Source organism: Lingula anatina, chromosome 1 (assembly GCF_051362555.1).
Source record: "Lingula anatina isolate TDL-2025a chromosome 1, LinAna3.0, whole genome shotgun sequence".
Classification (NCBI taxonomy): Eukaryota; Metazoa; Brachiopoda; class Lingulata; order Lingulida; family Lingulidae; genus Lingula; species Lingula anatina.
The window spans coordinates 59238026-59253089 of NC_141767.1; the positions used below are offsets into that span (position 1 = coordinate 59238026).

The 15064-nt window shown below is 35.0% G+C and overlaps 1 protein-coding gene across 2 annotated transcripts in view; it reads right to left on the minus strand.

The window, feature by feature from the left end:
* Positions 1 to 200: 200 nt before the first annotated feature.
* The window catches only part of LOC106179978 (ectonucleoside triphosphate diphosphohydrolase 8), a 31317-nt gene continuing 16453 nt past the window's right edge, over positions 201 to 15064 (minus strand). For both annotated transcript variants that reach the window (XM_086999479.1, XM_013563808.2), the window contains exons 5-12: positions 11468 to 11633; positions 4420 to 4591; positions 3601 to 3849; positions 3123 to 3281; positions 2607 to 2756; positions 2244 to 2369; positions 1712 to 1852; positions 201 to 1504 (exon numbers count right to left, since the gene is read on the minus strand). In XM_086999479.1, coding sequence (XP_086855605.1) covers positions 1280 to 1504; positions 1712 to 1852; positions 2244 to 2369; positions 2607 to 2756; positions 3123 to 3281; positions 3601 to 3849; positions 4420 to 4591; positions 11468 to 11633 — 1388 coding nt within the window. In that variant the 3' untranslated portion in view covers positions 201 to 1279. The remainder of the gene's footprint in view (positions 1505 to 1711; positions 1853 to 2243; positions 2370 to 2606; positions 2757 to 3122; positions 3282 to 3600; positions 3850 to 4419; positions 4592 to 11467; positions 11634 to 15064) is intronic.

Sequence of the window (15064 nt, forward strand, 5' to 3'; positions counted from 1 at the left end):
TCTATGGTGAGCATTTTGGAAACTGGCATTAACATCTTGTTGATCTGTATTAAAAATACCCCCAGTTAAACAGTTAACAAAAATGTGTTGCCAATGTATCAAAGAACACTTCAATCAGTATCTCTTGTATTCCAGTGGCAAGTCATTTTGATTTTTGGCAGCTAAATGAATTGTCAACAGCATTAAATTAATAGATAACATACTTTTTTCACATAATTTATTTCACAGTTCACTCACTAATCTCACAAAATGGTATGATGACAAAATAAAAACTGATTGCATTCACTGGTAATGAAAATAACTTTGCCCAAGTTACATGAATTAAATATTAAAATGGATGACACAGACGTAGGTACGTGGGATACAAATGTGCGCCACTTCTAAAAATCCACATGCTTAATAAAAGTATGTGGCAACTGCCGATAGACAATTTAATTTATGAGTACAAAATTAAGGCCTTCATATCACTTGGAAAAAGCTGTCTGGGACTACAAGTTGGCACAAAGGTGAAAAACATTTTATCAAGTATGAAAATATCCCCTTTAATACAGTTTTTGTCCTTTATGCTTTATAAGGGGTAAACTTCAGTGACTCGTAATTGGTTAAAATTCATCCATTAAACAAATGTGGGCACAGTTGGTGATTTATAAAGCATATTCAATTTACAGCATCATTCCACATCTTTTTATTCCAGATTAGTCAAAAAAATTTGTAGGCACCTTAAACTAATCTTATAAGCTTAACAGTCTTAATGTGTAAAAACAGTACGTCTGACAGTGACAGCAATTACAAGAATGTGCTTTACTGCAGAACATTGCGCCCAGCAGCTATTGAACTTAACAGAAAAAAAATACTGGTAAGTTTTGTAACCAACAGAAGATTTTTTCTTACAATATGAACTTGATAACAATCAAAACATTTTTGGGGGTACTAAAATATGCATGTTTACGTAAGACTCCATGCAAAAAGTAACCTTGAACACACTACATAGCAAAATATCCTCTCCTAAATTTACAAGTTTAATGGCCAAGAATAAATTAACAGAATTTACATTCATTCCTAGCTGAAATTATGCCTCTGTTTTTTACCAGATTGGTAGATAGCTCCTCTTTACCTATAATCTGTCCCTTTGTAGCCTGATTTAAACATCTTGTGCACCGACTGGTCAAAGTAATTGCAATGTTAACTCTTCTGATGGTGTATTTCACATAAATGCCTTCTTACACAGAACTTTCATTATTGAAAAATTGGTAGTGAGTTGAAATTATTGTTTCACTTATCATACAGAACCATACTCTGTCATCCTCTTATACTGGTTACCAGAGCCCCTCGTTTCATGGGCAAAACAGGCAAAACCAATGGCAATGGCTAGAAATATTATGAAGAGGATGACCAGAGCAATGAAAACACCTAAAGAGAATGCAGGAGTATTTGGCTCTGATGAGATGCTGTTGGTAGCATTTAGCATGAATCCTAAGGCCCATCCTATGGTTTTACCATTCACCTACGTGGTAGGAAAGAAAAAATAAAACTTAAAGAACATAATCATGGTAACTGTAAACTCCTGTTCAACTTGCCTTTGACTTCAAAGCCCACTTTCGCGGATTAATATCAAGCTCACAAAGGAATAAATGTTTATTTAACGTTACAAATAAGATAATGGTCCAATGGTAAAAGGACAACTATTTGACTATTTGAGAGTGAAACTTACATCTCCTTTGAATGTGATTGTGTGCCAGTTTTCTTTAGTGAAATTGTATCCTTTGGTCAGGATGGTGTGGACATAGTGAGCATCAAAACAGTACAATTCCAACTGGTCTGCATATTCTGGGGCTATGGGGATATCTTTCATCTAGAAAATAATTACTTAATCATAGTTTAAAAAAAACATTCACAACAGTGTTTTTTTTTTTTTCAATAATTAAACAAACCATTTAGAACAGTTGTTCAGTTTTAACCTGTCATGATAATGTCCTAAAATATCTATCCACATGTATCCCATTTTCAGTACAGATATCAATGTTTCTATACATTGAACACTTATTTGTAATATATAAGGTGTAAAAAATACACCTAACTGAAAACATAAATTTCTCTAAAATTATCCATCATTATTTAATGAAGTTTCATTTAATACCCTGACACATTTTTGACTTAATGGATATTGGTAGTCTGTGTTGGTGCTTAGTAATAATAGTACAAAAAATATAAATATATAAATGCATTAAGCTATACTCTATTACCTGAGTCCAGTTCTTGCTGCAGAAGTCTTTTATGGCATACTCAAATTGTGGAAGACTGAAAGTCCCTTCTTTATTGTTCTTGGTCAGGTTTAAGAAGTCCACAACATAGAAAAATGTGGAAAAAGCCTGGAAAGTAGGAATAAATTTAAGCCATCAAAATGTATAAAGCAAAAGTCAAGATATTAAGAGATTTTCTTATGTTTTTCAACTTTTAAATAACAAACTAGAGTGCAGTTGTACATAAATATTACTTTAACCTATGATTATAATAATACATAACTAACAAAGCTAATAGACTTGATGACAGCTAGTTAAATTCTGCATCAAAAGATAAAGCAAGTCTTTTTGATGCATACGACTTACCAAATACTGTCCATTTAGGTGTGGAATGTATTTTCCATTAAAAGAACAGGAGTGATGAGGCCAGCTACAACTTGTAAAATTAAACAGCTTAGTCACTTGTCTTGCACATGCTGTACTGTTACTGGTGCCCACAAACCTGAAGGTGGTGTTCTGTAAGGCAATGATGAAACTATTAGTGCTAAATAGGATGTTTTATTCTGTTCAAGTGGAGAGCATTTAGAGCTTAGCTCATTAAATGGCTAAGAGAAATAAGAAGAACAATAAAAGAAATTCAATTCTTTAAAATAGCAGACAATTTTCTTAAATGTCAACAAGTGAAAAAAATTAATTAGTCAAAAAAGAATATTTTGTGTTTATGACACATACTACTCTACACGTAATTACACAAAAGTAAATTAGATACTCTTTGTTATGTAATAAGCTAAATCAGATATCTTTATGATGTATAAGCATTGTACAGTTGCAATCAAATGCTTATGCAGACTGAGAAATAGGAATAAATGTTTTCATGTTTACCTTATTCCAGGTAGACTTACTAAGTGTAGACTCCATTCCCCAAGCCCATAAAGCATGTGGCCCCTTGGTACAGGGAGCCTCAAAAACATCAGCATAACTGTAAGTTGTGCTCTTCCCAAGTGGACCACAAGGGTTCAGTACCATTGTCCCATTCATTTCCTAGAAAATATAAAAAAATAAGGCCAGAAGACATAATTTTTGTGTTTTAAACACATACGTGGGCTATCCAATTATTGTTATGCTTTTATCTTGCATCTAAACACTGATTTATCTTCAAAACCTGCACAACAAAAAATTCAAAACTAAAAAGGTATTATAAATGTCCTATGAAAATCTATCTCCTACCCTCCTTTCTATGCCATTGGTAGATAAAAAATCTGAATATAATTTTTTTTGATATTCTGCTGCCAAAACATAATTATGAAATCAACACAAAATTTCTAAAGTGTATATTACCATTTTACAAAGTTCTAATTACCTCAACAAGTACTGCCCTCATCTGTCTCTCAGCTTCCACTTTCCCATAACACAGGAAGCTATTAGAGTAAAGATCATATTTTTCTCCATAAATGACAATGTCAGATGTATAGTTGCGAGGCAACTGATCAGGATGGGCAGGAACAAAGCTAAGCTGTGTTGAGGCTCCTCCCATATCCATAGCACCTAATGTTTCTTGGGTGCTGCCATCAAAAAATGACATCAAGTCCTGCCATTTGCTGTTTTTGTTCTAAAACAAGAAATGTTTGTTATCAGGTTCAAAGCATATTTAAATTCAATAAATAAATTTCCAAAATCTACTACAGTCCCAACTTTATTTCTGGATCAAGTCAGATTTAAAAAAACAAAATATTAAGTAAGGCATGACTATTCTTCTTGGAACAGTATTGTTCGAATCTAAAGGATTTTTCACATTGAGTGTGGTATTATAGTGATACAGCCATACTGGTGTGTTTTGTAAGGTTCTAGAATGTAGTTTTTCTACAGAGGAATTTTACTCCCTTTCACAGGGGGTGGGGGGTGCAGGGTCTCCTTAAAAGATACCTTTTTTTTAATGTAATAAACAGGCTATTATGTTGTATATCTGTCAAAACATATGGGTACAGCTGTATCACCTAGATATAAGACTTGATGCTAAAAGGCCTACAGAACGCAATTACATGACTGAAAATTTTCTGTCTAATACTCGAAGATTGTGCAGGGCATTTAATGCTATGTTGATTCTAGTTTATGTTTTGACACTGGACCACATGTTCAGCATGACTTAACAAGGTCAATTATTGACATGATCATTACTTACAACTCTGAAGGAATTCTTCAGATGGTTGACTGTGACCCATGCATAAGTTCCCTCTTCCCTGCCAGATATGATACGTATTTGCTTGGTGGGATTCTCCAGCAGAAAATGGTAGTCTGCTATCATACTGCGCACAGACTGAAATATTTGCTCACTGGCATTGTGATCTACCTCACTGAAAGTAAACTGTCCATAAGGTCCAAGTATATAAAATTTTATGGCAATATATTTGCCAAACATTCAGATTTGGCTGATTATTTGCCATTTGATTTAGTATAGGTACCTTTTTTTAATCTTTTATAATTTGTTAGCTGTAAATTTTTTTCTGGAAATAAACTGAACTAAACAGCAAAGCTGACAAATATACAGACATCATACAGGAAACAAGGCAGCAAAGCTGTCGAATGTTCAGACATTATGCAGAAAAAAGTGCACAACAAGTGGCCAATTTTGATGCACTGTTACATAATGGTTTAAAATAGAATAATGACTCTAACCCTCTTACATTATGTGCTACAGGTAACATGGGCATTGAAAAACTAGCAAGTGATTCAGTTCCATGTGATATAAAAGCCACTGAAAATGGTAATGTGTGAACACAATAATAACCCTAAATGAAAACCAATCATGCTGATTTTAGAAATCAATCTGCCTCTACCAATCAAAGCCAATCAATAAATTTAAAGTAAAACAAAATGTTTGGATGTTACGGGGCGACTGTCACCAAAATTGTGCAAAAAACCAAAATAATTACTGTAAATGTAAACTTCGTAAATTTAAAGTAAAGCACAAATAGTGGGGTAGATATGGGGTAAACATCAGCAAAATTGTGAAAAAAAAAAAAAGGATAATTACAGTATAAATTTAAAGTAAAACAAAAATATGGTTTGGAAAATACAGGGCAAATATCAAAATTGTGCAAAAAAGCAGAATAATTACTGTAAATGTAAACCAACCACGCCAATTTTCCAAAGCAATTTGCCTCTTTACCAAACAAACCCACTTAGTAAATTAAAAGTAAAACAAATAATACAGTTTGGCAGTTATGGAGCAAATGTCATATGTTGGACTACCCTCTACCAGGGCCAGAGATTGATTTTTCACTAGATATGATTTTTCACTAGATATGTCTCTGGTTAAACAGATGGCTAATCTCTGTACTGTCACCCTGTGCTGAAATCTCAAGGATGATTTCATGGCTGGTAATTGTTTGCATAACTACTCAGGCACTGTCACTTAAGCCCGCCGCACACAGAACAATTTTTCGCCGGCCGACAAAAGTCGGCCGATCGGTCGTCCTGGATGAGATCAGCGCACACACACGACAAGCAGTCGCAACAAAGCGCGGACTGGTGTGGTGAAAGTGACGTAGTTATTATCTCGTCTGCGAGGTGGGGCGTTGTTTAATTTAATCAGGAAAAGTTTCTATAGGCCTATTTATATTTTATATCTGATATTGTAATGATAAGAGTTAAAATTAAATGTAAGAGTATAAAAAGATAACTTTAATTAATTTAATTGAAAAATGAGCAAATTGAAATGCCCAAATTTTCTAAATCAACGCAATACTCATAGACCATAAAAATACAGCCTATAAGATGACAACAGTTTGTCAGTTTAGACAGATTTAGTCGCCTCGATGCAGCGTTACGTTGTTAAACGGTTTATGACGCTGAAAATTTAAAAAAAAACTAATACTAATAGAAAACTAGAGGATCAGAGAGGCGATACCACCTCTGGATATTGTACCACCAGCTGGAGTAAGCTCATTCGTATGGAAAACCGAAAAAATAGGGACTCCATAAACTCCATAAACTCCATAAAATGCAATAAACAAGAATTCTCAAAATATCAAAAAAAAAAAAACATGTAAAAATGGTCCTATCAATTTTCGAATTGACCTGTATTTTCCTCACATTGATCACTCCTGTGATTTTCTAGACAATAGGCCTTTTGGTTTTCCTTGAAATGTATTATCAGTGTTGCATATTTGCTGATAAAAAAGAAAACCAAGGGGCAACACTGGGAATATCTCTGCTAGTTTTGAAGATATGAGAGGCAAGAAAATATGCAAAGTTTAGTTCATGGTGAAAAAGAAGGTCAAAGGTCAATTTCAAGGTCACAGTATAAGACTTCCTATTCAAGTTCAATAGTAACTATAGACATTTCTTTGCCAATTTTGGAGATATAAAGGCCAGAAAACATGCAAAGTACAGTTCATCATAAAAAGTAAGTCAAAGGTCAATTTCAAGGCCACAGTTAGATTGCCAGTATATGCTTTCCTATTTAAGTTCAATAGCAACTATGAGCCTACCTCTGTCAGTTTTCTGAGATATAAGGGTGACAAAATTTGCAAGGTTCAATTCATGGTGAAAAGTAGGTCAAAGGTCAATTTCAAGGTCACAGTAAGATTGCCCGTATATGACTTCCTACTGAAGTACAACAGTAACTATGGGCGTATCTCTGATAGTTTTAGAGATATAATGTGTGGAAAATGTGCAAAGTTTAGTTCATGGTGAAAATTAGGTCAAAGGTCAATTTCAGGATCACAGTAAATTGCCAGTATGACTTCCAATTCAAGTTCAATAGTACCTATGGGTGAATCTTTGCCAGTTTTGGAGATATAAAGATCAGAAAACTTGCTAAGTGCAGTTCATCATGAAAAGTAGGTCAAAGGTCAATTTCAAGGTCACAGTCAGATTACCAGTATACGACTTCCTATTCAAGTTCAATAGTAACTATGGGCGTATCTCAGCTAATTTTGGAGTATTTCACATTTTATTTTCACCAATGAATATCGGATATTGAACATTTTGATATAATGAACGCCTAAGCCAAATCGAAAAAAGGAAAAATGGACACCACCTGTGTTGCACTTGATAAGCTCTACAAAATGCAAAAAAACAAGAGGTCTCTAGCATTAATGGTTCCAGAATTAGAGAAAGTTTTTATTTTCCACATCTAATGGATGCTACTCCCATGAAAATGCACCGATTGACCCCAAACTCAAAAAGATGAAAGATGACCCAAAGGGTAACAACTACCCATAATATTATAGGTTAGATCTGTGAAGTTTCTGAAAATCAGCAGAAATTAAAAAAATTTCACAAAAAATTAAGATTTTTAGAAAATTTTGGGCCGTTTGACCTTGAAATAAAGGTCAGAAGTCAAATCCAAGGGCATATTTGGAATCTTCAAATATGACTTTCGGTTAGACTTCAGTAGTAATTTTTCCCATAATTCCTTCGATTTGGGAGATATTTGGCATTGAATTTTCAAAAATTTTGACAAGGGTGTGTTTCAACGAGCGTCATGCCCAGGCCAATGCACTGACTGAGACAAAAAGAACAGGGGGTTCAAGCTGAGATTATATGTGACCTAAATCCAAGAGATGGGGACATGGGTCCTTGCAGTCTAGGAAGAGAAGCGGTAACGGTGACTTGTATCTGGCGCCAGTACGCGGAGCCGGCAGAGCCGCAGGAGCCGGCGGAGCCGTACGAAACGGGTCGGGACTAAAACCATGAGTACCGCCAGCGTACACGCTGGTGGTACTAATTATAGGGCCTTCCATCATACTGAATTGAATTGAATTCTGACGTGGGCACGTGATATCAGATAGCACAACCATTGGCTGAAGATAATGATCAGCTTGACAAATTGTCGTAGGAAAGCTCCACGGTACGATGTTTAAAAATCAAACATGTTTGATTCTCTCCCGACTAGTTGAAAAGTTGTCGTGGAGCAGTGCAGACAGGCCAATATTTTGTCGTAAGTGTGTCGGCCGACGAAAAATCGTTCTGTGTGCGGCAGGCTTTAGCAAGTCCCTGCCAAGTCCCCTTGATAGTAATCAAGACGGTTAATTGTTCATCTGTGACAATAAAAAAAAAGACCCTTAGCAAACAGACAACTCAAGGCAGGTTGCGTAACAAGCTGTAATCACAATGACGCAAAGCCCAGCTCTCACTGAGCTCCTGCAGAGCAGGTACAATGCCATCTGAGTGCATGCAGATTTAATTGCTCCCATCTGGCCGAAAGTTATGGGGTTGCCTCAGCAAAAAATGTCCACAGAATAAAAACTGCAGCCCTGGTAGAGGGTAGTGTTGGACAGTGACAGCAACAGTGACAATGACATGACTGCGATGACGCGGACAGACTGACCAATCAGAATATGAAAAGACACTTACAGTGTCTGTATAGAAAAAGGTATAGATAACCTGAAGTTTATTATTAATTTCCCTTTATGTTAAAAGCCATTATTTACATAAACATACATGATATACAATTTCCGAAAGTATTCATGGAGATTTCAATCATTTGCATAAAAAAGAATTTGCTTTTGACACACTTTCAGGACATACATCTTTGTGGCTTTTCAAATAACCTACATGATGTTATGGCATTTCATGTCAAATAAAATACATTGTCATTAAAATCTTTGAGAACACAGGAAAATGGTATATAGAATCAGGAAAGACGCAATACAAGACCTGATATAAAAATGAATAATTCTAAAGAAATGAAATGAAACGTATTAATGAAAAAAAAAAAAAGGGATATATGGCTCAGTTAATTTTTTGTTAAATAGTAAAATAAAAACCAAATATCTTGGTTCATCTAAAAAGAAAACTAGAGGATCAGAGAGGCGATACCGCCTCCGAATATTGTACCACCAGCTGGAGCAAGCGCATTCGTATAGACCCCCACATACACAAAATAAGGGACACAGCCACCAGTCTTATGCTTGACAAGCTATAAAAATGCAATCAACAAGAATTTTCAAAATACGCAAAAAATATATATAACTTAAAATGGTACAATCAAAGTTAAGTTCATCGTAAGGTAGGTCAAAGGTCAATTTCAAGGTCACACTTAGATTGCCAGTATATGACTTCCTATTCAAGTTCAATAGTAACTATGGACCTATCTCGCTAGTTTTGGAAATAAAAGGGAACCAAAATTTGCAAAGTTCAATTCATGATAAAAAGTAGGTCAAAGGTCAATTTCAAGGTCACAGTAAGATTGCCAGTATATGACTTCCTATTCAAGTTCAATAGTAACTATGGACCTATCTCTGCCAGTTTTGGAGATAAAAGGGAACCAAAATTTGCAAAGTTCAATTCATGATAAAAAGTAGGTCAAAGGTCAATTTCAAGGTGGTCACATTTAGATTGCCAGTATATGACTTCCTATTCAACTTCAATAGTAACTATGGACCTATCTCTGCCAGGTTTGGAGTTAAAAGAGAAAGAAATTAGCAGAGTTCAGTTCATGGTGAAAAGTAGGTCAAAGGTCAATTTTAAGGTCACATTTAGATTGCCAGTATATGACTTCCTATTCAACTTCAATAGTAACTATGGACCTATCTCTGCTAGTTTTGGAGATAAAAGGGAAGCAAAATTTCCAAAGTTCAGTTCATGGTGAAAAGTAGGTCAAAGGTCAATTTTAAGGTCACATTTAGATTGCCAGTATATGACTTCCTATTCAAGTTCAATAGTAACTATGGACCTATCTCTGCCAGTTTTGGAGATAAAAGGGAACCAAAATTTGCAAAGTTCAATTCATGATAAAAAGTAGGTCAAAGGTCAATTTCAAGGTGGTCACATTTAGATTGCCAGTATATGACTTCCTATTCAACTTCAATAGTAACTATGGACCTATCTCTGCCAGGTTTGGAGTTAAAAGAGAAAGAAATTAGCAGAGTTCAGTTCATGGTGAAAAGTAGGTCAAAGGTCAATTTTAAGGTCACATTTAGATTGCCAGTATATGACTTCCTATTCAACTTCAATAGTAACTATGGACCTATCTCTGCTAGTTTTGGAGATAAAAGGGAAGCAAAATTTCCAAAGTTCAGTTCATGGTGAAAAGTAGGTCAAAGGTCAATTTTAAGGTCACATTTAGATTGCCAGTATATGACTTCCTATTCAACTTCAATAGTAACTATGGACCTATCTCTGCCAGTTTTGGAGATAAAAGGGACTTAATGTTATAATTTCAGAGTTACCTTAATGTGCCATAAATTTCCTACAGAAAGAATTAATTAAAATAAAGAAAAGGTCATTTTGGTCAAAATTCTTGAAATGGAAGGTGCTCTGAAGTTCCAGAAGTTCAAATTTGATGAAATAATGTCATTTTTGACCACAAGTTGTCTGCTTTGCCAAGCCTTATGTTTTATTTTTCCAGAGTTCAAAATTTATTATCCATTACCGTACTGCACATTTTGCTTTCACCACCAATATGTACTTTTTGATACAGCTTAACTCGAAAACCGTATGGAATACAAAAAAACTGAGACCACCTCCAGTGTTGGGCTTTACATGCTCTACAAAATGCAAAAAAGAATGGGTCTCTAGCATTAACGGTTCCCGAATTAGAGACAGTTTTCAGTTTCGGTATCTTATGGCCGCTACACCCGTGAAAATGCACCGATTGACCCCAAATTCACAAAGATGAAAGATGACCTGAAGGGTAACATTTTCCAATAATATTATTGGTTAAGTCTGTGTGGTGTCTGAGTAACAGCACAAATAATTTTTTTTTCGTAAAAAAATTCATTTTTTTGAAAATTTTTGCCCGTTTGACCTTGAAATAAAGGTCAAAGGTCAAATCCAAGGGCATATTTGAAATCTACACATATGACTTTTGGAAAGCCGTCTGTAGAAATTTTTCCCATAATTCCTTCCGTAGGGTAGATAATTAGCATTTAATTTTGCCATTTTTGGACAAGGGTGCATTGCAATGAGTGCCAAACATAGACCCCAATACCGACAAAGCCCAAATTTTACGTGGAACGAGTTGAGATTATAGGTGACCTAAATCCAAGAGATGGGTATGGGGGCCCTTACCGTCTAGGAGGAGAAGCGGTAACGGTAACATGGCGGCGGAGCCGCAGGAGCCGGCGGCGCCGGCGGAACAGACCGGACGGGACTAAAACCATGTGTACCGCCAGCGCTAACGCCGGTGGTACAATAAACCAAAATTATAGTTCTTAAAATTATATATAAATACCCAAATGTAGGTCTTTCTTTAAAAAATAATTTATAAAAACACTTACTCTAATAATCGCATACCAGCTGTAGCCCCAAGAAATACTCTTGTCTTGTGATAAGAGGCCTCTGGAATGTGTGGGGCTATATATGTATCCACACATGGCTTCAAAGCAGTACCTGCTTGCTTGGGGTTATCTCCATAACTGGACAAACTGGGGCATTTAGTGTGATCTGAAAAATAATGACAAAATTGAGTTGTTAACTGAATAAATTTATCAAAATATATTAAAATGTTTCAAAACATAAAATGGGATAATATCAATTTTGACCAATCTAATGGACACAATAGACTTATATGTAGGACTGCTGTCAGTAATGATTTATGGGGGTTAATTTCTATTACACAACCTTCTCTCTACCTGCAATATGAATACATATATTAATGCAACTTCATTATCTCTTAGGCCAAAGGCCTTCACATATACAGTATTACAACTATCCATAAATCATATAGACAATCTAGGAAAGATTCTTAAGAGAAATTAGTTCTGATTCCTTATTTCAAATGACTGATTTCAATACACTCCCAAGTTGTTTTTTTTTTTTTTTCCCAGATTTTTAGTTCTTTATCGCAGGATTTTAACTATAGGCATATAATACTATTTAACATGATGTGAATGATAAATCTATGAAAAAATTCTGAGACTCGTAGTGTCTAATTAGATATGGGGTAAATAAACAACCACATATAGATTAATAATAGTGAATGTTAGTTAGCTGTTTTAGCACAGTGAATAACATTCACTAAAATATAAACATTTAAAATATAAACATTTTATAAATAACTTTTGCTACTCAGGCACACATTCATGTGCTATTCATAATAGGGAATGTCCGGGATAGCCTAATTTGAACATCTGCGCAGCAGATGACGTCAAACGAGACCTGGATTGGAGCGAGATTTCACGAGAGGTGGGGTTAAAATCTGCCATTGAAACTTCTCTCGCTGTCGGGCATAAGCCTATGTTATAGGATTGCATTGAGTAAAATTTGGCGTTGTCATGTCATTTGAGATAAGCAACGCAATGGCGAATTGCTTATATCGTGTCGTAGGGTGCATTGCAGTTAAAGTTAAGCTAGAAAACCATGAAAATTACCACGGATGACGGACACGACTGGCGAGAGAAGTGAAGTGAAGAAAGAGAAGTTGGGCTTGATTAGATTAAAAGGAGTAAGTGCCAACATATTTAAAGTATAGATCAGGTCGCAGTATTTTGTAGAGAGAAAGTGACCAACTGCAGTCAACTCGCACCCGGCACGTCACTGGCTCCATGGCATCACCGTATAGACCGTATCATCAACGGTCGAGGGGGATAATAATAAGTACGTTTTGTGTGTAGTTTACAGGACACAATGGTTTATTAATGTAATACAGCCCTAGTACTTGTGATTAATAGTCTTTTACGGTAACTACATCAGACAAATTTGCTTGTAACATTCCTATCTCCATATAACGTGTACCTGATTATGAAATACTGGTGAACCTTCCACACCTATTAAGTATACACGGTGTTCAGTTGCATTTGTAACATTCCATGCCGGGTGGTCAGTTATGATAATTGCAAGTAAGGTAGAAATTAGAGTTGGTATTTTACAACAACGTTTATCACATAATGATATATATTTCAGAAAACTGAGTTATTTTTTTTATATTTATTTTAGAGCATGACAGACACAGCACATGTTATTGAACCAGGCAAGAACTGTGAGAGTCATGTGGTCAGGATAATCAGATGTTGAAGATTGCTCAGTGTTTATTTATCTCTTATGTCCTTAGTTATTATGTTGTTTACTTAATTATATCGGGAGTCAACAGATGGCATTTTTGTCTGGGTGTCACTAACAGTATCAGGCATTTTTTTTATTACTTTAAAATGAAATATTTGGTTTTATGAATATAATTATAGGCCTATGTATTGTACTGCACTAGTGATTTAAAGAAGAAAATTATTTTTCTTGCTAGTATAATTTTTATGTTACTGTAATCTTTTTAAATAACTATATGACACCTGTTTTTCATATCATTTACTCAGATCACAAATACAAGTTCGCCTGTGAAGTGTTTATTTGTTGCATTTGTGTATAACTGTCAATAAAATGCAATGATTTTGTGAAAATTTCAATTTATATGTTGTCCATTTTAATACTTTCTTTTGTCATCTTTCCTGTCATTTAAGTCGGATCTGATCACAATGAAACTTACATTTTGTGAATGCTATCCATTAGTTTCTATAGCATCATTTTCATAAGTAAATAAATGAAGAAAATTAACTTTATGATCAAACTCGAGCCTTTTGAATTAGTTACTATAAATTTAGTGAAATTAAAACAAAGATGCAGGCAAGTCTAATGTTCAGATATGCCAACCATCAGTAAATGAAATGTCAAATGATGTAGCCTGTTTAACGCGACCTTTGCTGCGTAGCACGTCCTCAGGGCAAATTTTGCATTGCAAGCATCATCGGCACTTAGCTTGGCAAATTCAACATGTCAGTTGTACGTACATATTATATCCATACTTTTTCTTTATAAAGTGAAAAAAGAACAAGCTTGCAGCTCAAAAATGTGTATGTTCAGCTATTTTTCAAGTAAAGAAATCGCTGCTCTACTTCCTTGTGGTCTCCATATTTTAACCCCACCTCAAGGCAGATCTCGTAAAATCACGGTAAAAATTGGTCTTCTCGTTGAGAACCCGGACATCCTCTATTGCTCAGATACACCTTGATTTTTGCTAGCCAAAAAGAAGTTCTACTTTCAGTCACCAGATGGCACTGTATGCCTTATAATTTCCCCCTTCTCTCTGCTAAATAATGTGTTGACTGTTTGTCAATGAAATAACTACAACAACATTCCCCTACCATGACTTACTAAGAGATGTAAAATATGCTTCTGGTTTCCAAAGATAAATCTCTTTAAACTTTGGTGGTAATCTTGTTGTGACCTTCTCTAGCTACATATCTGTCCAGGTCTCTAATCACATAAACATGCATTTCCACAAACAGAAAACCCACGTAAGCTAATATCTTTATCATTTATGATCCCTTTTTATCAAGGAAATTATACAGAATAATTCGATATTCAACTATAAAAACCCATTTTTTGAAAAAATTTACAATGACCATAATAACAAGAACTATTCTTCATTTCCATATTCAGCAGTGATGGCACGCTAAGCACTGATCTTAATTAAACAATGTCTGTTCAAAACTAGTTGTCATAAAACCTTACATATATATTTAGAAGATTAGATCATTTGTAAAGCTACTGCAATTTATATATACATGTAGTGCTCAACAAATTTATTCTCATTATATTCAAGAATGGCAATAAAATAGGCAAAAAGCTTTCCAGCAAAAAATGCCAGCAATGTTGAAGAAATATGCTTGACACTTCAAACCTAGTCTTCTATAATCTCAAGAGGACTTAGTGCAACTTAGTCCTACCAGCATGTCGACTACATACAAATGACACCTAGTATTATCTATTGCAACTATATTTTCTGGAGGAGTGAATATTCTGACCTAAATCCAATTCAACCAGTCATGCTACTAACTGATAACATCTTTCATGAATTACAGATTCCAGAATTTAAAGGAATGCAG